Genomic DNA, 23,244 nt, shown 5'->3' with positions numbered 1-23,244 from the left:
AGGAGAACTCCGAAAGTCTGCACTTAAGAAAATTAAAGATGGAAAGTAGCAGCAGCAACAAGTATTCAAAATTGCACCAGGACAAGGGACTGGCATCACTGAAGCGACATATAGTAGCATATATATCTGAAAGAAGAGTTAAGCCATTTAGCGATGTGGAAATCATAAAACAATGGATTGTGGAAGTTCTGGGATGCTTAGATTCAGCTAAAGTTAAGAAGTACAAACAACAACTTCTTTCAAAGAGGACCATAACTGATCGGCAACATGAATTAGCCCGTAATATAACAGAACAGCTTCATGCGATATGCCAAAGCGAAGACATTTATTATTCGATCGCCTTTGATGAATCCACTGACATTACTGACTCAGCGCAGGTGTCATTTTTTATTAGTGTTATTACTGCGGATTTTCATTGTCACGAGGAGTTACTGGCTTTGGGTACCCTTAGTGCTAGGACACGTGGAATTAACATCTTCACCATCTTCAAAGAAAAATGCCGTCAAGTGAAGCTGTGTTAATGTAATTTAGTAAGTGTAAGCACAGATGGCACACCTTCCATGAGAGGAAACCATGAAGGATTTGTTGAGTTACTACAGAAATAATTGCCAGATCCAGGTACTTTGATTTTTATTCACTGTATTCTTCGTCAGCAGAGTCTGTGCCAAATCTACTGTTTTAAGTGACACCTTAAATAAAGTTGTAGGTATTGCAAACTACATTCGAGCAAATACGTCACGACATTGCCAATTTCGCAACATACTTTAGCTTGATGATGAATTATTCAGTGCCATATTATTCAAACGTGCACTGGTTGTCCCAAGGACAAATGCTTGTCAAACTTTATCTTTGCGAAAACAAATCACAATCTTTTTTGAGGAACTGAATCAACAGTGTGAATTCTTGGAAATTTGGAAGATAACATGTGAGAGTCGGAAGAAAATCGAGGGGAGTTAGGATGTAAGTTTGTGGAGGTAGAAGACAACTTTGGAAAGGTACTGATGAAAGTTTTGGAGAAGTCGTGCCGACTGTGAAGAGGATACAAGCCAACGATTGAACTTGACTAATGAACTTGAGAAGTGGGAAACGACACATTGCATGGAGTCTCATTAGGACAAGGATGCTATCCACAGGGTTCCTGATTCCTATACAGACGGAGGAAAGTTTATTCGATAATGATGATCATTATAGTGAAGGATTAAACTGAAGGATTCAATCCGACGCCGATTCTAAAGAAGATCGCTTATGAAAAACTACAGGAGCTGGAGAGTCTCGATAGGCAGAGTAGAAAAGGAAAGGGAGAGCAAAAGAGAAATGTTGAAGGTCGATAGGGGAGAAAGCTTTCACGATATATGTGTGATGAAATGAAAAGGGTTTAGTGTTAATGAAGACTAACTGCAAAATTAATTTTGAAACGCCGAGTTGAAGGAGACTAAGAGAGGGCACAAGAGGAAATCATTAAAATATATCCTGGATAGGGGAAAATAAGAATATCCTCATTACCTGAGAGTCCTCTGAATAAAAGATCAGTTAGATGCCATAGTGGGACCTAGGGGGAAGGGAGGATCGAGTTTTTTATTTCTAAATATTTTAAAAACTGCCATATTGAGGTTCAAGGGTGAAACAGTGTGAAAATAAATAAATAAATAAAAGAAATAAAATAGAAAATCCCCGCACCCACAGCTTTGAGCCTCCAGAATTTTTCCTGTCTCTTTTGGGTGTAGAGTTTCGCGTCTTTTGGGATGGTTATGCTTTCTTCCCCAGAGGAGGATCATGCAATGTGGACATTCATGGGATGGTTAGGCTTTCTTCCCTAAACGAGTTTGCAATGTTGACAGCACAACATCGGTACACGACACACACAATTTACACAAACAATGCCACTCACACTCATGGCCATTTATAAGCTAGAGCTGGAAGTTGGGCTTACAATACCGGTCAAAATCTTAATACCGGTATTCCAAAAACAAACGTTTTTCTCAATAAATTTTGACGACAATTAGGTGCAATAAAGAAGAGAGCAAAGAGTGCAGTCAATACCGTAAAAAAAGGACCAGTATCCCGGTATTCGAGATCCCGGGATCCCGGTATTGTAAGCCTTAGTTGAAGACTCGCCGTCCTCCCCACACCATTAGCATTAGCAAAGGCACATGATGCAAGAAAGCAAGCTTAGATATCATTAGCCAAAAACAAAAAAAAAACTTTTTCCACCCATCCACTCGCTCCAAATGTTTGTCAAGTTCTGCCTTGAATCTATTTAAGCTATCAATTTTTTTAAGCTACTTATCCGATCTTTTCCACCAGGTTTAAAACTCCGCAGTTCGAGTCCCCTCGATGACGTGAGGAATTTTTATGGGCCTTTTTCACGACGTGGCAAAGTTAGTCGGTCTCAGGCGAGGGTGGCCTTGTTTTCCTCCTGGAAACTTCGGTTTTTCCTCCAGCAAAACAGAAAATTGACCAAAGAACACATGCAAATTACAGACAATATACACGGAGCAGTATGGTCTTAGTCACTGATGGTCCTAAAACCCAACAACAACAACAATCTTGTATGATAAGAATAACTTCGATTGATGACATTTCTAATGTCATCAATCGAAAAGTTCTAATAAAATTAATAAAAAGTTCTAATATAATGTCCTACAAATTCTTTGAAAATTTAATGGTGTACTTTCTATGAATAGAAGCGTTAAACTATATATATAACATTAATGATGACATCCAGTGCACATTCTTTAAATATAAATTAGTATGAAAACAATTCATGATTTATGAAACAAAGCATACTCACGCAGTGCTAGGAATTGAAACCATTGGGATCGGTGGATATTTATTCAAGTAAGAAATTACTGCGGTGGCTACGCATCCACCCAAACTGAGGAGAAGTGCAATTATAATTCCCACCAAGGGTTTCCTAAAAGGTAATTTTTGCTTATTATTATTCACTTTTACAAATTATTTGAAAAAATACACTGCTTTACAAAATTAAGCGAAATTAACAGTGTAATATACACTGGGTGATCACTGAATTATGACCACCTACCTAATACTTCGTAGGTCCTCCTTTTGCCCTCAGTACAGCAGCTATGCGTCGTGGCATTGATTCAACAAGATGTTGGAAGCGTTCGGGAGGAATGCGCCAGCAATGCAGGTATGGAGGTGATTAGTGTATCCACACGCCTGATATGTCTTCCCATAGTGTTCACAAGTGCTCTATGGGATTGATATCTGGGGAGTTCGCAGGTCAATCAATATTCTGGAAGTCAGAACCGTGTTCCTCAAACCATTCCTGCACAAGAACTACCAGATAGCTCGGCGGACTATCATCTTCGAAGACACCATCGCCATTTCGGAAAGAGTGTTGCATAACGGGGTGTATACAGTCAGCAAGCAGTTGACGATAGCGGAGACCAGTGATACGTTGTTCCACATGCAACAGGTGTCCAAGTTCCTGCCAGTGAAACATGCCACACACCATACTACCGCTTCCACTGGTCTGCCCTTTTGATGCCATGCATGATGAATGAAGAGCCTCATGTTGTTAACGCCAAATCCGTACAATGCCATCCACGGTGTAGAGTAAATAACGTGAGTCATCCGACCTGAAGACCTTCTTCCAGTCTTCTAACATCCAACTTGCATGCTCTTTGGACTTTTACGCCGATGAGCCTTGGGTAGGAGAGGATACCGTAGGGGGTAGTCTGCTGGCATAGCCCATACGTGCGAGCGTGCGACGCTTGATCATGCCACATATTGTTCCAGATTGGCCCATGTTGTATTGGATAGTCAACTCTTCAACAGTTCTGGGCCTGTTCTGCCTGTACAAGTCGTCGGACCCTACGCTCACCTCTATCATCAACCTTTCGCTGACTTTTTTCAGTTTTGCCGTCGGGTCGTTGTTTGACCATTTTGACGCAGTCCTGGTACACTTTAACAACGGCGACTCTTGAACACCTGACCAGTTCACCCGTTTGGGAAATCGAGGCACCAGCTCGTCGAGCACCCAAAATATGTTCTTTATCAAAGTCCAATAAATCCCTCCTTTTACCCATCACGCTCGGATGGGTAAAAGGAGGGATTTTACTACCTACTGAACCACTGACACCTTATCTATGTTACATAAGTCGACTAACTCCGCACTCTCGTACCTCACGTGGTCAAGCGGTCGTATTCAGTTTTCATAGTGATGGTCATAATTCAGTGATCACTCACTGTATTTTCCTCATAAATACAATGAGCAAATCGCTATATTCAAAATTTGGCTCATGTGGGATACTGGTGCAAATTAATGTGGTCACACTTTCTGATCGGGTCAAAAAGCTCCAGTTGGAATTCTGTTAATGGCGCGTGTTACTTTTACGAGCATATTTGAAAACGTGGATGAGTTAGTCTGTTTCAGCAAAGGTAGCATGGTTGTTTCTCCCCAAAACTCCGGTTTTTCCTCTAGAAAGCCAACAGAAGACCACATGCAATTATGGATCATAATATACTGATTCCCCATAACCTTGTAGTTTCGGGATTCAACACAGACCAAGGGATATGGCCACTTCATGTAGATATAGAAGTCACTGATATGCTAGACCTTCGGCAACTGTAATAGGACAAATTTCGTCTTATATCATCAAATATCATCCGAATTCAATAGAGCAGACTGAAAATTCAGATGCTATTCCGCATTCTGCTCGATTGATATTCGAGTTATGCATGGGTTGATGGTTTTTCTGCAGGAATGTTTGTCCAGAAAATGACAGCTCGACTACAAAACACACGCAATTTACATACATTATGTACTGTACAGCGCAATGTAGTCTTTTCTGCTGATACACCTAAATCCCTAGAGAAACAATAACTAGTATTTCGATCAAAATACATTACTGGACTGACTGATAACGACCTGTTTGGATCTTGGATCTTATTTGTAAACTAGAATTGCTTGATGAATGCATTATTGTAATGTCTTCGGACTGGACAGCAGCTTTTTTTCAAACCACGTCCAAGTTAAGTTAGGGATTTTATCCAGCAGAACATATAAACGAAAAGACATAGGAATAAACTTTCGCATTACCCAGAATATGAAACTGTGAAAATCTTTTAGGAACATTAGAGGTACATCAGTTTGTTTATGGTTACATGATTTAACAGAAGAATTAATTAAAAATGAATTAATACATATCCTTCTTGTAATTTATTATTCCACAGTTGGGGAGATTCTTATCTACTCCTTTATCTTACCTGTAGAGAGGGATCAGAACCACCAGGGCGAGAATGTGGAGCTGGAAATCTGCACTTAGGTACCAAGTGTGAATCATGCACTAGAATGAAAAACGAAACGGAGAATTAACGCATCTGTTTTTCTTTGGATTCTTATTGAATGATATCAGTGAAATGCATAAGAAAGACACAACGTGTTTCTGCCTACATTAGGCATGCAATTAAAATAACTGGTTTTTAAAAGCTAAATACAACAAATTCTGAAAAAAAAAAGAGTTTTTCATGAAAAACATTCACAATAGTCCTCCTGGGACCCTATGTACTTGTTATATTTATCTTTAAATCATTTAAATATTCTCAAAATTCATCCAGAGTTATCTCCTTGTGGACAATGACATGCTTTTGGATGATCTGATATCGTTTTTGCCAGATTTTTATCTTCGATTACGAGATAATCAGGTGGAGCTTAATGACTGGGGAAGGGGTTGATCTCAATGACTCCTCCTTCGGAAACTAATCTTTGAACAATTAAGGCAGGATAAGACTGGATAAGATTCGACTAACAATCGAATTCTTTGCAACAGTCTAATTTAGAAGTGATGCAATGGTAGTTGCAAAGATTTCAATAGAGCAGACTAGATTTTCACGAAAAGAATATGTGGATTTTGTTGGGTTACAATATACCTGCACATTCCGCGTTAATTTTTTAAACATTTGTTTCGCTAAATGTGATTAATGAGATCAACTCATTTGGTAGATTCGGAACCCACTAACTTCTTTCTCTTTCCTAATTAAAAATGAAGATAAAGGGACACTTTTTTCACCCATCCCAAGATAACTTTAGACAACTTTCAATAATGCTTTAAACACTAACATTAGATTTGTAACAACAGTCCAGGTCCACATCAATTCATTGCAAGACAATTCGTTGTACAGGTTGATGGATGACAATTCGCTGTATGCGACATTTCGGTGAAAGACAGCTGGTGGTACCCACGTGGGTAGTACATTTGGTAGAATCACCGTCCTTTTCCACCTGGTGTGGGGGACCACACCGGGTGGAAAAGGACCTGAGTTCGAGTCCCGTCGATGAGTGAATTTTTATGGGCCTTTTCTCATAACATGGCTGAGTTAGTTGGTCTCAGGTGAAAGTAGCATGTTTTTTTTTTTTCCGGATACTTGGGTTTTTCTTCCACCAAAAAGAAAAACGACCACAGAACACAAGCAATTTACAGATGTCATATCTGAGCAATATGGCCTTAGTCACTAATGTTCTTAAAACCCAACCACAACAAGAACCAAAATGACATTCACTAAATTGTTGCATACATCAAACTGTCTTGCAAAGAACTGCCATGATACTGTAGAGTCCCATGGGGTTATTTTGACTGATTTTCATGAAAATGTCTTTTTTTACGAACATTTGTGTTTTTTTAGAATTCTTGTCTCATTACGTTTCACATAGTGCGTATCTCCGTTTACGACAGCTGACAGAAAGAGTGTTTTTGAAATTTTAACTTACGATATCGGCCACCCTGAGCCAGTTGCTATAATACAGAAAGTTCGTCCACCAGTTCCTGTAACAGGCCTGCAAATCTTGGTCTACCACTTTATGCCAAAACGGTCCGCTTGACACCCACGGAACGAAGAACATCATTCCAGTTGTGAACATCAATGCTGGAGTCAGCCTGATGGGTAGAAATCTATTTCAATACATTATAAATTCAAAATTACAAGAATTTTTATTATACGAATATTAAACATCCGTGGAAGACTTCTTTTATGGATTTTGTTTCGTAATTACCGATTGTCATGACACAGTTGTTCAATCCAGGCAAGGCGGTATTACTGGTTCACAGTGACAGAAGTTGCTGCAGAGCCTAAGGTTACAGGACCCTGGATCAACTACTGTCCACTGGAGGATTAATGGAGGAACAGAAAACTGTGGTTATATCGATAGTTCGTATCATAGCAAAAGAATAAAGAAAATGTTTATCGTTATAGGGTTTTAGGCACGTTGTCATCATCATGAATGAACAACCCAACTTTCTCGAATTAAAAAAAAAAAAACAACTTGCCTGAGACCGACTAACTCGGCCACATTGTGAAAAAGACATAAAAATTCCATGGGTCATTAGTATTAGTAATAGTATTCGCCATAATGCAAGGAAGCCACCGGCTTTTGCTGCACAGGCAAAAAAACGAAAACAAAACAACTTAATTAAGTGGTTAAGAACACACAAATTATATCTACTCCTCACACTGGTACGTATCCAGTAGACCTTTGAATTTATTCAAACTCTCAGCCTCAACTACTTGCGAGGGCAGCCTGTTCCAGCTATCAACGACTCGCTGGCTAAAAGGAAACTTCCTCCAATCTCATCTAACCCTGAAGCCCTGTAATTTTAATTTATGACCACTAGTTCTGGAATTGTCCAGAACAGTGTTGTCTGACTCTGACGGCAACAGGGGTTTTTTCTCATCTCCGAAAATTGTTAAGAACAGTGATAATTTCACTTTAATTCCTTACTAGTCGCTCTCAGAGCCTTATACTCGTAAACCTCATCAGATACCTCTGAGATGCCTAATAGCCAAGCTCTGTAGCCCACATAATCGGAGTCTTTCTTTCTCCTTCTGCCGATCTCACCGTTCGAGTTGCCTGTCTTTGAACCCTTTCAAGAAGCTGGATGTCTTTTTCCAGATGAGGGCCCATACTTGACCAAAGTATTTTGACGAGATTCAAACTTTTCCACGCGGTGTAGGGAGGATGGTGATAACACCAACTGTGCTACCAAAGAGATCAACGATTAATGAAATCCTACTAGTACAATATAGTATAATCTAATTTAGAATATGTGCTCCTCTACAAAAAATAAAATTATTGTACATTTTGCGTTGATTGTAAATGTAATAAGGTTAAGTTAATTTGTAAATTACGTATATGTACTAATTACCGTATACGTTATACATATTTTATTAAATATAAGAGCACCAATGCTCAATGTGTTTTACATTCTAAATCAATTAACGAGTGATGAGGGGAATTACCTCAATAATTACTTTTAGAAACCTTCGATGCTGACACTTTCTATTAATCAAATGAATTTAAAAAAATAACTTAAATGTATTCTTACACCCGAAGGAAAATCGATGATCCAACCTATCTGGTATCGATGGTTTAAGAGTTCCAAACCCGACCCCACTCTGCAAAAATGGCCAGAAATGAGTGTACTGCAATGTTTGCGCAGTTTTTATGTTGTTGTTGTCTTTAGTTGTTTGTGGCCCCTTGCTATTGGGAAGCCACGATCACCAGGGAGGCTGCTTCCCTGTATCTCTGCACGCCAGGACAATGCCAAACACAAATATCGACGAACTGTCCTACCAATAATAAAGAGATCCCGCCCTCTATGAGGGCGGGATCTCTTTCATCCAAGCGGTTTATTATTCCAAGCGATCTGCAAGGTTCCCCATAAATTTTGGAAGGATGAGGGCAGCCAGTATCAACCCATTGCAGGATGAAAGCCTCCTCAACAGTTGATGCTGAGGGAATTTGACCATAATCTGCCACGCTGCTCCAGTGCGGGTTGGCAGATCGACCATATTTATCAGTCATGGGCTTCAGCAACCCCGGTCTACTCAAACAGCGTGTGCTACTACACTCCCGCTCCTGGCCGCTTGGCTACGGAGGCCGTGATTCCATAAAATCTGTATTGGGTTTAAGACAGGCGGTTGGGCTAAATCGTAATTTCCAATAGATATCCCATTTTATGGATTAGTTTCTAAAAGGTTCCTGCACAACTTAGAGCTGTACTTCGTTTTATAGCTTTTCCCCCCCTTAGAATTCCTTCAATTCTGACGATGTTACCCATTCTAGAGAAACAGAAGCAACCTGAAATCATGATGGAACGACCGCAGTACTTTATTGTACGCATTGAAAAATGTGACACCATATTTCTTCAGTTGATCGTCTTACATTAACTACACGCTTGAAACTTCAAATTTGAATTCATACGTCCACAGTGCGTTTTTCCACTCTTTTAATTATCTAATGTTGACGGCTCCTGGCACAATCCAACCATATCTTTCGATTTTCCAGTTTTAATAAGGGTTTTCGGGCCACTACACCAACATCAAGTCCTGCCTGTTGAAGACAAAGTTTTAGAGTGAATGAGGAACGGACAAACTATCTGATCGTAGTTTGTCCTTCAGTCCCCTTGAATCGTCAATGGTATTTTCCACTGCTTTCAATGAACCACCTAGTTTTTTTAGATAATTCTCATGGAATAAATTTCTTAACGCAGAATTATAATAGCACTTCTTTTTTCCAATACTCAGTTCCTTATTTCTTGACATGTTTTTCACGAAAAACTCTTTCCGAATGATGGGTATTCGATTTTAGAATTTACAACCCTTACCCCTCAATTTATATTACAGTATTGCAAAACACTACAATAATCTACAACGTTCTGCAAATTTCGGAGATTTTCTATACACTCAGCAGTTCTACCACATTCAGGAATCTTTTACACCTTTCTGGTATCGATCCGATTGTCGAATATGCTAGAAATTTCTTGATTATATTTTCATAAAAACCGCTAAACAAGTTGGTCCTATTTTAATAAAAAAAAATTGAAAATTAAGAAAATGAACGTGATTCCAAACTTTTAGGGGGTAGTGTATATTATATAATTTCATGCACCCTATTTACACAGCTTTTCCTTTATTGGTTTGCACCTGTGTTCATCTCTATCACACCAGTGTTTCAGGCCATGGGGGAGGATTAACAATCCGCATTATTATGAAGGTACAAGCAGAGGATCCGGTTTCGACACAACTCCTTTCCTTCCCCTTAACCCACAAGTGAGACGTGAAGACCAGTTCATGAAATTTAATTACTTTAAATGATCGCCCACAGATGTCCCATTTTGTTCAAATGTGCCATGAATAATTCAAGAAAAGTTCTTACCTCAGATAACGCCTGACAACAAACATAAAAATGTTTAGTCGACCATTCCTAGATGTCATATACTGGAGGGTGCTCCTTGTCGTGAGAAAACCACTGAAATAAAAAAAAAATTATGTTAACAGAAAGTTTAAACTGCATTCATATCACGCATACACTGCCCTACAAACAGTTATGAAACACATATAGGTACGAAAAAACATGTACGAGAAGGTATGAAAAAGTGGTTTGACAAGTCTCCACATTATACTGATACACCCAGAATTCGTCATTTATCACCAACTGATCAGAAAACTTCTCAACATCTGCATTACACAAATCGAACATTGTTGTGTTGGAAGATGGAAGGCCACCTAAGGGAAAACTAAACTCAGCAATTAAATTAGGTTCACTTGGAAAGGAACTATCGACTACCCATGTGTATTTTGTCTGTAAATTGTTGTGTTCTCTTGTCAATTTGCCTGCTTTGCTGGACGAAAAAAAAAAAAAAGCCAGTTTTTCCGGGAGAAAAACCTTTCTATAAAAGCGTGAGACCGGCTAACTCAGCCAAGGAGTGAAACTAGCACATTAAACTTCCTCACGTCGTACCCGGGCTTTTTCCACCAGATGGGGAGGACAGGACGATACCACTGTGCAACCCACGCAGATAATTGCCACAATGTTGGACACACAATTGTTCAAATAAACTGCTGAAAAAAGTTAACAGCACAAAATGGTTTTCATGAATATTTTATTGTGAACAATGTCACCGAAGATGAATATTTGATGTAATAGGCATTGTGGCCTGCAAATTCGCGATTATCCAATAGAAATCGATCCTTCATTTTACGAAGTCGCACAAGAGACGGGAACCATTACAAGCACAGCTGACCAAATTCACCTAAGAGCTACGTCAACCACAACAGGCGACTATCTGGCTCTAACTGCAAGATGGAACCCTACGATGTGCTGTCATCAACTGTCTCTTGATGTTGCAGCGGCCACGGGTGAAAACATTTCGAATCTGTGTTAAGAAGGCTCAATAGAATACTTTCTTGCACTCTATGCAAGGAAGCGAGTGGTTTGTATCCCATTAACCCTAACTCACCACAGAGATCCTCGAAACCGGTGCCATGAATATGCGACTTGGAACCTTGACAAATAAGGTACATTTCTATTCTCTGATGAATCCGATGTTATCCTACAAACAGATTCTAGACATTATTTCATCTGGGGACAACGAGGTATGTGGTACTATCCTTCCAACATCAGAGATCTGCTCTTGGTACCCTAACTGCACAGAGGCACCAAGAGCAGATCATCGAACCCTATGTGCAATTTTTATGTTGTGCATTTGGCCCAGCTTTTCTTTTCATGAACGATAAAGCCACTGTACAGTAGTTCAATTAGTGGAGGAATATCTTGAAACTGAAAATATCCAATGTCTGCTGTGTCCAGCACGATCGCCAGTATTAAATCCGATCAAATATGTGTGACACTCCCTTGGGCGTCACATTGCACGCAGATAGCCAACTCCTCGATCACTTGGTGAGCTAAGGTCTACGCTGGTAGAAGAAAGGAATTTCTTGACACTGAAGCGTAATAGCAGCTTTTAATGGAACATAGATTGTCAGACCGCTTTAGCCATTGGAGGGGGTTATTCGCCACATGGACGTCATGTGACCATCTTGTATCGACTTCTGTAATGTGACCTTTTTGGTAATTCCTATATAACCCCTATAAGTGCCCCATGTACTTGTCCGAATTACACCTCCTCGAAGTTTCTTGCAGCGTCCTCACTTCATTATTCTATGGTACACCACCTTATCAAATTGCGTTCCACTTCATCGCAAGCTGCACGAGTTCACGTTTTCTACGTCTTTTGTTAATTTTTTCGTGTTTAAATCTATGGTACCATTTCATGGTTCCATTGATGACCAGTAAGATTTTCCATAATAATAGAAAAATCCCCCACACTTAGGTGGCAAAGCAATCTCTAGGTGATTTCCATGCTCAAAACCCATCCATCGGATCCTGCTAACCTGTTACACGATTGTCGCTCCATCGTGTAACCATTGATTCACAGTAGGTTTGGCATGCCTTGCACCATATTAAATTTGTGTTAACAAAGAGTATGAGACTACAGCTCTTCCTTCAAAATGAATGGGAAGCATTTCTCTACGTGTCATGGAAGCATCTCCTCATTTGGTTAAGGCTTGTTGCAACTGAAAGCTATGATCATCTGAGGTCTGATGGCAGATGAGGTATTCAGCCATGTCAAGGTGTGTTTACTTCTGCCCTTCAGAATTTTGTGATTGGTATTTAGTATTAGTATTCAAAAATCATTCAAGGAAGCAAGCAAGAAGACATCATCAATCAAAAAAAGAAGATACCTCCCAAATCACATGTCCATCCCCTCTAATATGTTTAATCCTTCTTTAAATTTATTCAGACTATCCACTCCCACAACACCAAATTGAAGCTGATTCTAACAATCAGCTAACCCCTACAAGAATGCAAATTTCCGCACATCTATCCTTGTGCCAGCCTTCGTCAATTAAATGTATGCTCTTTTGCATATTGTCTGAGAATGACTAAGGACTTCATCAGTTGAGCTAATACTCCTTATTCAAACCCTTGAAACACCCGAAAGAGATTTTCGTAGAGGTGCCTGGTTTCCGAACACTGCAATTTGCATAACCGAAATCTTTCCTGGTAGGAACCCTTTTCTTACCCTTACTAATCTCGTTGCTCTTCTGTTCACCCTTTCCTCTTAGACCCTGATGGAAAAATTCGTATTTATCATTGACAAGCTCCACATAAGAGTATGTTTTCGCATTAATCGACAAGAAAAATGTTAATTTTACAAGATTTTCAATATCGTAACACCACCTTACAATATGGATGGACAGTCATAATGAATAATAGGCACATAATCAACCAATCCATGCTACTCTTCCAGGAACGTAGAGTCGTTTCTGGGAGACCCGAGCACATGGTTGGTTTTGGGCTCACTCAGAGTTTTGTTGGTTGCAATTTTAATGACATTTGCGCTCGATATTTCTCTCTTGAATAGCAAAATATAAAATTTCATCCACCGAGAGTCGAGTCATTCCACCAGGACGGATAGACGTACAAAGAAATAATAATTTGACGGATTGCTATTGGTTAGATTTTCAATAAAATTGGAAGTGCTCCAGAAATCTTTCTGAAAGGTGGTGAGGACATTATCAGAAATATGTATATTAAAGAACTGGAAAATTAAACATTGATCGATGGTAAACACAAAAGTGTTTTAATAAAGCCTTTACTTACGTGATAATGAAGAAGGTGTCTACGAAAATGTATCCATTAAACAGACTGTACTTGGAGATGTCATTAAACCATTTGTTCAATAGCAATGAGTTTTCTATCAAAGAAAAAAAAAAATTTACTACATAACAAATCAGGATTGAAAATGTTTACAAATTCTAATTACTTAATTAAATAGTAACTAATTAATATTATTAGTATTAAAATGGCATAATGATGCAAGGAAAGAAGAGCTTATTCCGAATCTGTTAAAATACCTCCCTGACAAGTTCTTTTATCTTTCTGTAGATGCGGCTCGCAGACCTGATACAACGTTTCAAGTGGAGTTTCTCATCGCCTTATGAAAAGCAATAATGAATTCATTCTTTGCAAAATTGTGATTATTCTTAGATAAAACATTATGTCCTGCTGTATCCCCCTGTATACTCCCAAGAGAAGTTCTAACACTGTCCAGGAAAGTTCCCACTTCCAGTCCAGCCCACTCTGAGGAATATTTGTTATAACTTCCTTCTGTATGCTGTCCTTCGTCAAACTCCAAACCCACTGAATCTTCCTTATTAAAATCCCTGTGAAAATCCAGATAACAGTCTATTACCATTTTACAACAATTTCCAGTTGCCGTTTGCCACCAGTCATCCTTCAGTGCAAATGAAATCTAAATTCACCATACCATCTTTATCATGATTCAGCCTTCTAGTTTCACTAATTGGAGCATCAGTTACTTCGGTGTTTTAACAACAACCACTTCATGTGATGACTCTGTGGCTGCGGATGACCAGTTATTGAGAGGAATACTAGAAATAAAACTCACGAACTCCTGATGCACTCAAGGAGATAAAATACTTAAAATAAACTCATAAGCCAAAATATTATAACCACTCCCTGTCCCCACGATCGTACCCATCCCACAGCACCTATGGAAGACGTCAGCTTCCGGCGCAGCATGTATAGTGATAAGAGATCTGATCTGATCTACTTGTTGGTAGAGTCCAGATAGCTCTGGACTCTATCAACAATACAACACCCCATGTTACAAATCCAGCTTTCTGCAGGAATAATTCGAGGATCATGCCCATGCATTTCGTGTGCTTTCCTGGTTGCCAAATTCCCCAGATATTAAAACCATGGAACATTTGTGCATGAAGCAGAACTCAGCATTCTCCAGTCCACGCCAGTGCTTAACTCTCTTGCTGTAATCCAGGATGTCCTTCTGTCCACTTGGTCCTGAATGCCACACAGGGTTCAAGCGGTTATCACGGCGAAAGGTTTCTCAACACGCCATTAGGTAGGGGATCATGATGTTTTGGCACATGAGGTTATAACGCGGGAATTCCTGAAACTATTCAGACACTCCTGAGTCATGGATTGGCCCATTATTATCTGGGAGCCTTTAATAACTCAATGTACCTGTACAAATAATGAAATACGGATAAAGTCATGGTTCTTGCTACTCTCTTGGGACGTCAGTTCCATCTGTGCGGTTAAATGCAAATCAATATTTTATTAAAATTTGAAAAATCCAATCTTAATCGTGATGAGCCGAATAAAAATCATAACCAGGGGACAAAAATAATACTGCACATACAATTTAAGACCAAATGACTTACTTGTATTGTCCACTCTAAAAAGTACACCTGTGTGTACATATATTATCGAGCATATGCTGATGAACCTCATTCCGTGTAGGAAACAGTATTTTTCCGTGGGCTCGCTCACTAATTTATCCACATTTTTGAAGATGGAGAAGGTTGATAAAATTAGACCAAAGTTACCTAAAAATAAAGAAAGAAAATATTTAGTGTAAGAATCATAATTGCGCAAAAAGAGAAGTTGATCTTCACAAGAAATGTAAAATATTGATGAGCTAAGAATGTGCAAAACGTTAGAGTGCAGAATATGTATAAATTGTCTGAGAGAAGATCAAGTGGTGCAGAGTAAAGTGAGTTCGAATGTGAGAACGTATTGAGCGTCACATCGTGGAAATTACTTTTTGATGGAATTCGGACGCTCTGAGCTTCACAGAGACTACTGTGTGGATCATGATTCAGATACTTAAGAAGACAGGGAATGGCCAGAAGTATTGCCACACCAGATCTCTCTTAAATCTGCAGAAGAATAACTCAGGAGGTTTATCAGTGCAATTTGTTGAAATAGGTTTTATCAATAATCAGTGGCCAGACACATTTACAGTGGTGCTGTGTGCAGAATTTGGACATTTGAGGAACGGAAGTGCATTCTAGGGCCTGACGACTATGGCGTATCACCTCACCCTCGCTAAAAGTGATTCCTTTATGTGTGGTGGATTTTGGTTATGCAACTATCTTTGATTATAATTCTGCGTATTGTAAGGCGACGAGTTTCTGAGAACCTTGAGTTGATGCCTAGAGGAAAATCGAACTGGGGGAATCGACAGATACCCAATTATTTGATATCATAGCAACGCACCCCAATTTCCAGCACGGGACTGGAGATTTCAGTGCAGAATTCTCAGGTTGCACAGGAGATAATCTTACTGGGTGATTGAGCAGTAAGGGAAACCATATACATTCTGAAATAAGGACCAGAACCATAGCATGTCTCTTAGGTATAAAATTTGATGTGACTAACCAGCTCTCAGCTTTTATACCAAAAGTCTTAAAGCATAAACATATAGGTACAAATTATTTAAAAAATTGTCGAATCGATCACTTGTTCCAGAAATACAAGATCATCATGGAAAAATATCGCAAGAAGGGAGAATTTCTTATATCTGCAAATTCTGTCCAGAATGATAGTAGGCAATGTATGAACCAGACAATAAACCAGGGAGCACAAAAACAAACTTTTGGATAGAAACAAAAAGGCTGGATTCATGAAGTCTACATTCTAGAAGTGTACAGTTTGTTGTTTGTTTGTTTGTTATTTGGTTTTTAGGAGCATTAGCAACTAAGGCCATATTGCTCCGGGAATATGCGGTGATCATTCCCTGATCTTTCCGCATCCCCGTATTTGGTGGTGACGGGATCGAACCCCGGTCTAATCAAGAAGCGTGCGTTACACACTGCTGCTTCTTCCCACCTGGCTACGGAGGCGCCGAGTGTACAGTAGATGATTGGAATGAATTGCATGCCACAGTGGTCAAAGCGGGGAGTTTGGTAAAGTTGGACATTTTAGCAACGGGTAAGGTATGAATGGTAGAAAAGTTGAACTTTTGTTTGGCAGATACTGAAAAATTCAGCATATTCGTATAATTTACCCATTGCAATGTTAATAATAATACTTAACTCATACTCAATGATCATGTGAAACACCCTATCATCTCTTTCAGAATGGTTGTTGTACACTGCTTGGCCACTTTATTGGGGCCATCAGCTAATAGTGGTTACGATCGCTACACCGACATTAATTGACATGGATTCAGAAACTTGATGAAAAGTGACACGAGAAGTATTAGACAAATCATACAACAAAACTGTCCATCAAATTCTTCGAGTGACATGGGAGGAGGAAGGTGCTGACGAACACGTCTTTCTAGTTCATTCAACAGACACTCAATGGGATGACATCCAGTGGTGAAGATACTTGAAGTGTATCTCATGTACCTCAAACTATTCTTCAAAATTTTTGGCTCTGTGGATGGTTCCAACACAATCTCAAAAATACCGCTGTCCAAGGCTGCTATGAGTTTCTGATCTCAACAATATTGCATTCACAGTGCACTCCAGTGGCATTAGAGAACGATTGGTGCACAATGAAAGCTTGCTCCACACCGTTACAACTCCTTCAACAGCCTCTATTGTTGGTACACAACTGAATAGTTTCATTGCTTAATATGGTTTCTTCCAGATGTGCACTCTTACATCGATGATAAAAAGAGTAAATCGAGAGCTGCTCGGACCAGATGACTTGTTTCCAGTCTTCATTCATCCTTCGCATTACTGGCAGCAGCGCAGCTGTATTTTTTGGGTGGGATCCAAGATCAGTGCCTTCTGTGATAGTGTCCTACTCCAGTAGAATACTCCATGTAGAATGCTTCGCAGATCTGAGTTCCTCCTCGTTTACTGGAGAACTGATTTGGGCACTCTTCAGGTTGTACATCTTAGAGCTTTTCTAGAGCTTTTCATAGAGCTTTTCTGCGCACATCTCACATCATATGAACCCTCAATTTGTGTAATTTTACATTGACTGTTGCGAAGCCCAGACCTCCAGTTTCAAAGGAGGACCAGGACTTTCTAGTTTATTATCATCACCAATATCCATGATAGGGTAATAAATAATTATGGATGTTGGTGATCCTACTTTTTATGCAGGACGATCCTCTAATATTTTGTAAATGAATGTCAAATAATTGGATTCCTTGAAAGGTTCAATACAGAAATGAAGCCATGACGCTTAATGGATGCTACTTGGCACACGCGATAATATTAGACAGATGCCTGCCATCTCAGTGTTCATAATCTAATGTAATGACTTTTATTTTTCTTTAAGTATAACAATTAAAAATGGGTGGTGGCCATCAGTTTTTTATCCAAATAAACAATATGAAAGAAATAAACTCACCTTGATCTCCTGAACCCTTCTTGTTCTTACGTAGATCAACCACAGTTCCTACCATAGCCAAGACAATGAGAATGCCCACTACAGATCTACGAAATGGAATAATCAATTACTATTATTGTTTAATTCAGATTAAACCATCTATCAAAATTCTAGGCATGCAATGGTTTGAAAAATTGAGTAATAACTAATAAACAGCAACATTTGGGCAAATACAAATGATCTAGAAAAGGAGGAAACCCAAGCCTTCATATGTTGCATTTGAGGCTTAAAGATCTCAAGGTGGACCATTCTTTGAAACAAAGAATGCTATACTCATTTGCTTCATGTTTCTTGATACGACCAGATGGAAATAATCTGGCGAATTGAATTCAGGCCACAGCATGGAGGCCAAAATCTTTTGAGATACCACGATCTTCGAACGCTTAAGCATTTTAACTAGTGGGTGTATAGCTTCGAGGTTTATAGAAAGTCGGAGATTATTTTGAGGTAATGTAATCATCAGAAATTGTAGTTTAAATATTAGCTTTTTTTTTAAATAAGAGCCATATATCCAACTACTTTCGGAACAGCCCTCGTAACTTTCAAGATTCAACACAATAATAATCTGGTTATTGGTAATCAGGTATCAAGACACACACACACACACTACACTGGACTATAAACGTTCCAGATTATTACACTAATAATTGTATACCTTGAAAAGTTCCATGTATCCTCCAAAGGATTTTCAGTGGTTCTCAAATTGAAAAGAGGGCAGTTTATTCTTCCAATATGGCCACGCTTCAGTCTAAAAAACCAATAATTTCATGGTTCACATTCGTCCTCTGAACCAGATTGATCGACGTTTCATCATTTGCGAAGTAGGTAGTCAATTTTTTTAATGGAACATATCAATCGATTCTATCACAAGATTTGAGAATATGATGCATTTTATTTTAGTTTATGCCTGGCATTCTCGACGATGGTCACAGAGAGCAGGGAGTTCTTCAGTGTCAGGATCTTCGTCAAATCCACGCTTCCTTTCTTCCATCATTAATGGTAATGAATGTGAGTGCACAGTTATGACCAGGAAACAAAGGCCCAGTTCTCACACCGATAGAGTCCAAATTCTTTTGGATCAATATCAATAAAATGTGTTTTTTGATTCACTGGACACTGTTCATTATGGCTCTCTCGCCCGCATGTTCAACTAGGGATGAAGTTTTCAAACTGGGGAAAGCATTCATGGTATTGCCCATGTACACGTGGCACTCTCCATTTAAGATTTTCTTGCGAATCAAATCATTCAATTACTGTGGTCGGCCATCTTTGCGAGGTTTAAGGAAATTATTTAAAATGCGAAACTGAAACTACAGTATTAGAGTTGCAAAAGAAGCCAATCAGGACTCCTTTCTGAAGTTGCAGAAGCGTTGGAATTGCTGTACACAGTGTTAAGGAGATTACTTCGTAGGTGATCCATCATAATCGCCGTTAAGCTTCATCGTTTCCCAAATTTTAGTTTAGTCACTGAATTTTTTTGATGGTACATAGTATTCTGGAATGAAGATAGTCGAAATTCCCCTTCTAGGGTCAAGAGAGACAATTCTTGTTTCATGATCTAGTTTTGGAAATTTCCAAATGATCGAAGTGTAACTTTCCATGTAAAATCAATGAAGCAGAGTCATTGTCAATTTGAATTAATCTTTGTTATTGATACATACACTGGCCAAAAAAATATGAACCTTTATTCAGTAAGAAGCGGGCAGCTTTTTTTGAATAACAACAAGTAGCACGGCATGGATTCTATCAAGTGTTAATTGTAACAATCCTTCCAACAAAATATCGCGCAACTACAACAAAGTTTGAGGAAGAGGACTTCGTTCACAAACAGCTTTGTCCAGTATATCACACACATTCTCAATAGGATTTAGATCAGGTGAAAGTGGGGTCCAGGAAAGATGGTGGAATGATGGTGTCAAATTATCCGAACCATTCTTGATGATGCGCTGTTGCACTGTTATCCATAAAGTGGTCATCGTCTTCATCATAAAACTGCAACGTTGCAGGGTGCAGTAAATCATATAGAATTCAGATACACCCTAGATGATATACGACTTCCCACCGGTATCAACTGATCCAGTTCGTGCCAACAAAGCATGTCCAATTTCTGCCTACCATCAGGTAGGCAGAGAGTGTGTGGAGTGTCTGCTCATCAGTGCGTGGAGTGTGTGGAATGTTTTCCCATCAGTGCGTGGAGTGTGTGTCTTTCAGTGCAAAACAAAGTATATAGTGATTTCTCAGACCTCAAGACTTTCTGCCACTGTCCTATCACGACATTCTCCGCATCCCTGCAACCGGATTTTTCTGGTTTCCTCCGTTCTGTTTCCTATTCGAAAGTGGCTTTGAGGTATAGTTTTTCTTCCACATTTATGCCTTTCAAATTTGGAATAACACCTCTTCCTAGACATTAAACACCATTGAGATGGCTGCTTTTAAGAAACCAGTTATGTCTTTTCTCTCTTGAAACGCAACTCATGTCAGTTCTGAACCAACGATGAGTTTTATTCTAAAAGGTCACACGTTTTCCCCATTCTGGCTTCAGATGGTTGCAATCGAACAGCCGGTGCAGTCTACCTTTGGGACTATTTATTGGCATTCATTTGCCAATAACGAAACTTTGGGTTTTTTCACATTTGAATGACTCCGTAATTTTAGCGAAATTACTTAATTCTTTGGGGGATTTACATATTGAAGAGTTCATCTTCTCTTTGGGATATATTAACAATTATGTCTATCCTCTATCTCCTATCCTTCATCCACCCAAATCCAGCGATGGATCTCCCGTGTTATTTCGATCCGCTCTAATTTATATAATAACTTCTTATGAGGAACCGGAACAAAAGCCTTACTAAAATCCAAATGAACTAAGACCATGTTTCTTTGTGTATATTTTCCGTAAATTGCGTGTGTTCTAAGGTAGATTTTCTGGAAAAATCCGAGTTTCCGGGCGAAAAACCCCTCGCCTGACACCAGCTAACTCACCCACGTAGTGAAATTCCCATAAACATTCATCCCGTCATTGACAAGACTCGAACTCAGGTCATTTCCATCCTACCAACTGTGCTACCCACGAGGGATTGTTTGTTGCGTTCAACTGCTTTGTAATACCGTTATAGTAATTAACGAAATTTGTCATGGAAGATTTTCCCTCACAAAACCATGCTTACACCTATTTAGGATGCTGTTCTTCCGAGATGGTGTTGTTTTGGGTCTTTAAACACAGACTCACGTGTTCTTATTATCCACGAAATTGAGATGGGTGTGGGCGCGTGGATAAACGCACACACACAAACAGCTAACCATTGCAAGCTCCGAAGATTTACAGTAGCCCAGGTTGAAAAACCACAGTAAAACCTTGATCCGATAAGCAGGAAGGTTTAGCGATAGAATTTCCGGATTCTCGAAGAAGTTGGTTGCATCATCACCAAAGATGGCTCAACGAAACCTGGCGTTTATGTTCCGATGCTGGAATAGAATAGAATCTTTAAGTACAATTAGCCATCATTTGTAGAGTCTGGTACCTGTGAATGAGATCCTATCAAGGGATTAGGCTTCTTGCATTGCTTTCAAGTGTTACAACCTATTCGATTTGTAGAATGCTTAGAAGATGCTTCTGACGAGCGTATCGTCCGAATAGCAACTTTCAGAAGGGACAGCTGCTTTTTTGGCCCGTTACATTTATGCATCGGACTGGAATCTTTGATTACCATGAAAATATACTCTAAGCCACATCGTGTACTGACATAAATTACACAAAAATTCCTCTCGTCATTGTCAAGATTCGAACTTGTGTATTTTATATCCAGTGTGGTGAAGATGGTGGCTGTATCCGCGAAGACATTGTTAACAGAAAGCCGGTGTTTTGGATCCAATGTTCCTCTTCCAGTACTCCATTTAAATTCAGTTGCTAATTGCTGGCTTACTGCCTTCTTCAAAGGCGTCATTTCACTTTAACCGAAAGGTGTTCAATGAGTTAAGGTCGGCAATTTGGACAGACTCGTGAACCATTTGCACGCGCATGTCTTCAAACAAGTCACTAAGGTTAGTGCTTCCAGTTATTTTTTTGGATCATCGTGCGTATGGTTCTGGGTGGAGTCGGCATCCTCCCGACAATGTCTGGATGAGTTTGAATCTCCTCAATGAGGAGGGAAGTTTTTATGGTTAATCGGTCTCAAGCCAGGAAGTGGTTTTTTCTTCGAGAAACTCGGGTTTTTCGCTCCAACAGCAAATTGACCACAGAACACACGAAATTTACAAACACATTATATACGGCTCATTAATGCCTAAGTATCTGATGAGCCTAAAACCCTACAATAATCAATCAATCAATCAATCATCTTTTGGATTTCGGTGATCTGCTTATTTCTGGCACGAAGGGCACCAATCTCCGATACGTGGATGGCGGATATAGGTCATATGTCCGAAATCTGAGGGTTGTCCAGACACTTTTGAGAATATAATTGATATCACAAACTATTAACAGAGAGTGAGTTTCACTTACAGGAAGATGATATGTACAATTTCTACTTTGACTGGTTCATCTACGAGGCAGTGAGGTACCGATACATTCAAGGATTCATTGAGAAGCTTGATGGCTGTTCAGAAATTAAAATTCCTATTAAGACTGACAATAAAGTAACATAGAGGATATAAATATAAATACATAAATTCACTTTATAAATAAATTGTGTTTTTAAAATATACATTGAGGCAATTGAGGATATAAGGAGTCATATTTTGTAAATTTGGTGCAACGTACGGTCTGCTGGTTGGCTTAACGGGATTAGAAACTAGTGTCCGAAAGGTGAACGAATCATTTCTCCTCAAAGACACTTTGAATCCTTCTGAAGAATTAAAATTAAATACTTGTGTATCTCTTCGAATTTCAATCTACCTGCAAACTGAATTTGTGCGTGTCAGTAATTCTTCAGGACTGGATATATTAACGATTAAGACTTACCTCTGTTTCCTATCTTTTGAACATCGATCTGTGAACAGGCAGAAGGGAGACATAATCCTGTTCGAAGTTTACGTCCATACAACGTATTCGTTGAACGTTTCAGCAATTCCAGCACCTGCAAACAGGAAACAAAGAAAAATACAGGATGTTGCTAATATTTACAAAGTGGACGACAGTACAGAGTACTACACTACCCAACCATTGTATTAGGACTATGAACTAATAGCTCTAATCACAAAAA

At 39.2% G+C, this 23,244-nt stretch overlaps 1 protein-coding gene across 1 annotated transcript in view; it reads right to left on the bottom strand.

The window, feature by feature from the left end:
* Positions 1 to 23,244, bottom strand: part of LOC150084030 (O-acyltransferase like protein-like) — a 74,977-nt gene that overhangs the window by 34,262 nt on the left and 17,471 nt on the right. The window contains exons 3-11 of the mRNA XM_090375867.1: positions 23,004 to 23,118; positions 22,545 to 22,638; positions 18,005 to 18,090; positions 15,073 to 15,237; positions 13,469 to 13,562; positions 10,178 to 10,270; positions 6,734 to 6,899; positions 5,233 to 5,312; positions 2,792 to 2,914 (exon numbers count right to left, since the gene is read on the bottom strand). Of these exons, the coding sequence (XP_090231993.1) occupies positions 2,792 to 2,914; positions 5,233 to 5,312; positions 6,734 to 6,899; positions 10,178 to 10,270; positions 13,469 to 13,562; positions 15,073 to 15,237; positions 18,005 to 18,090; positions 22,545 to 22,638; positions 23,004 to 23,118 (1,016 nt within the window). The remainder of the gene's footprint in view (positions 1 to 2,791; positions 2,915 to 5,232; positions 5,313 to 6,733; positions 6,900 to 10,177; positions 10,271 to 13,468; positions 13,563 to 15,072; positions 15,238 to 18,004; positions 18,091 to 22,544; positions 22,639 to 23,003; positions 23,119 to 23,244) is intronic.

This window comes from Mastigoproctus giganteus, chromosome 6 (assembly GCF_048544385.1).
Source record: "Mastigoproctus giganteus isolate SK-2022 chromosome 6, ASM4854438v1, whole genome shotgun sequence".
NCBI classification, from domain to species: Eukaryota; Metazoa; Arthropoda; class Arachnida; order Uropygi; family Thelyphonidae; genus Mastigoproctus; species Mastigoproctus giganteus.
The sequence above is the reverse complement of the archived record's forward strand: the minus strand, read 5'-3'. Positions and strand labels throughout refer to the sequence as shown.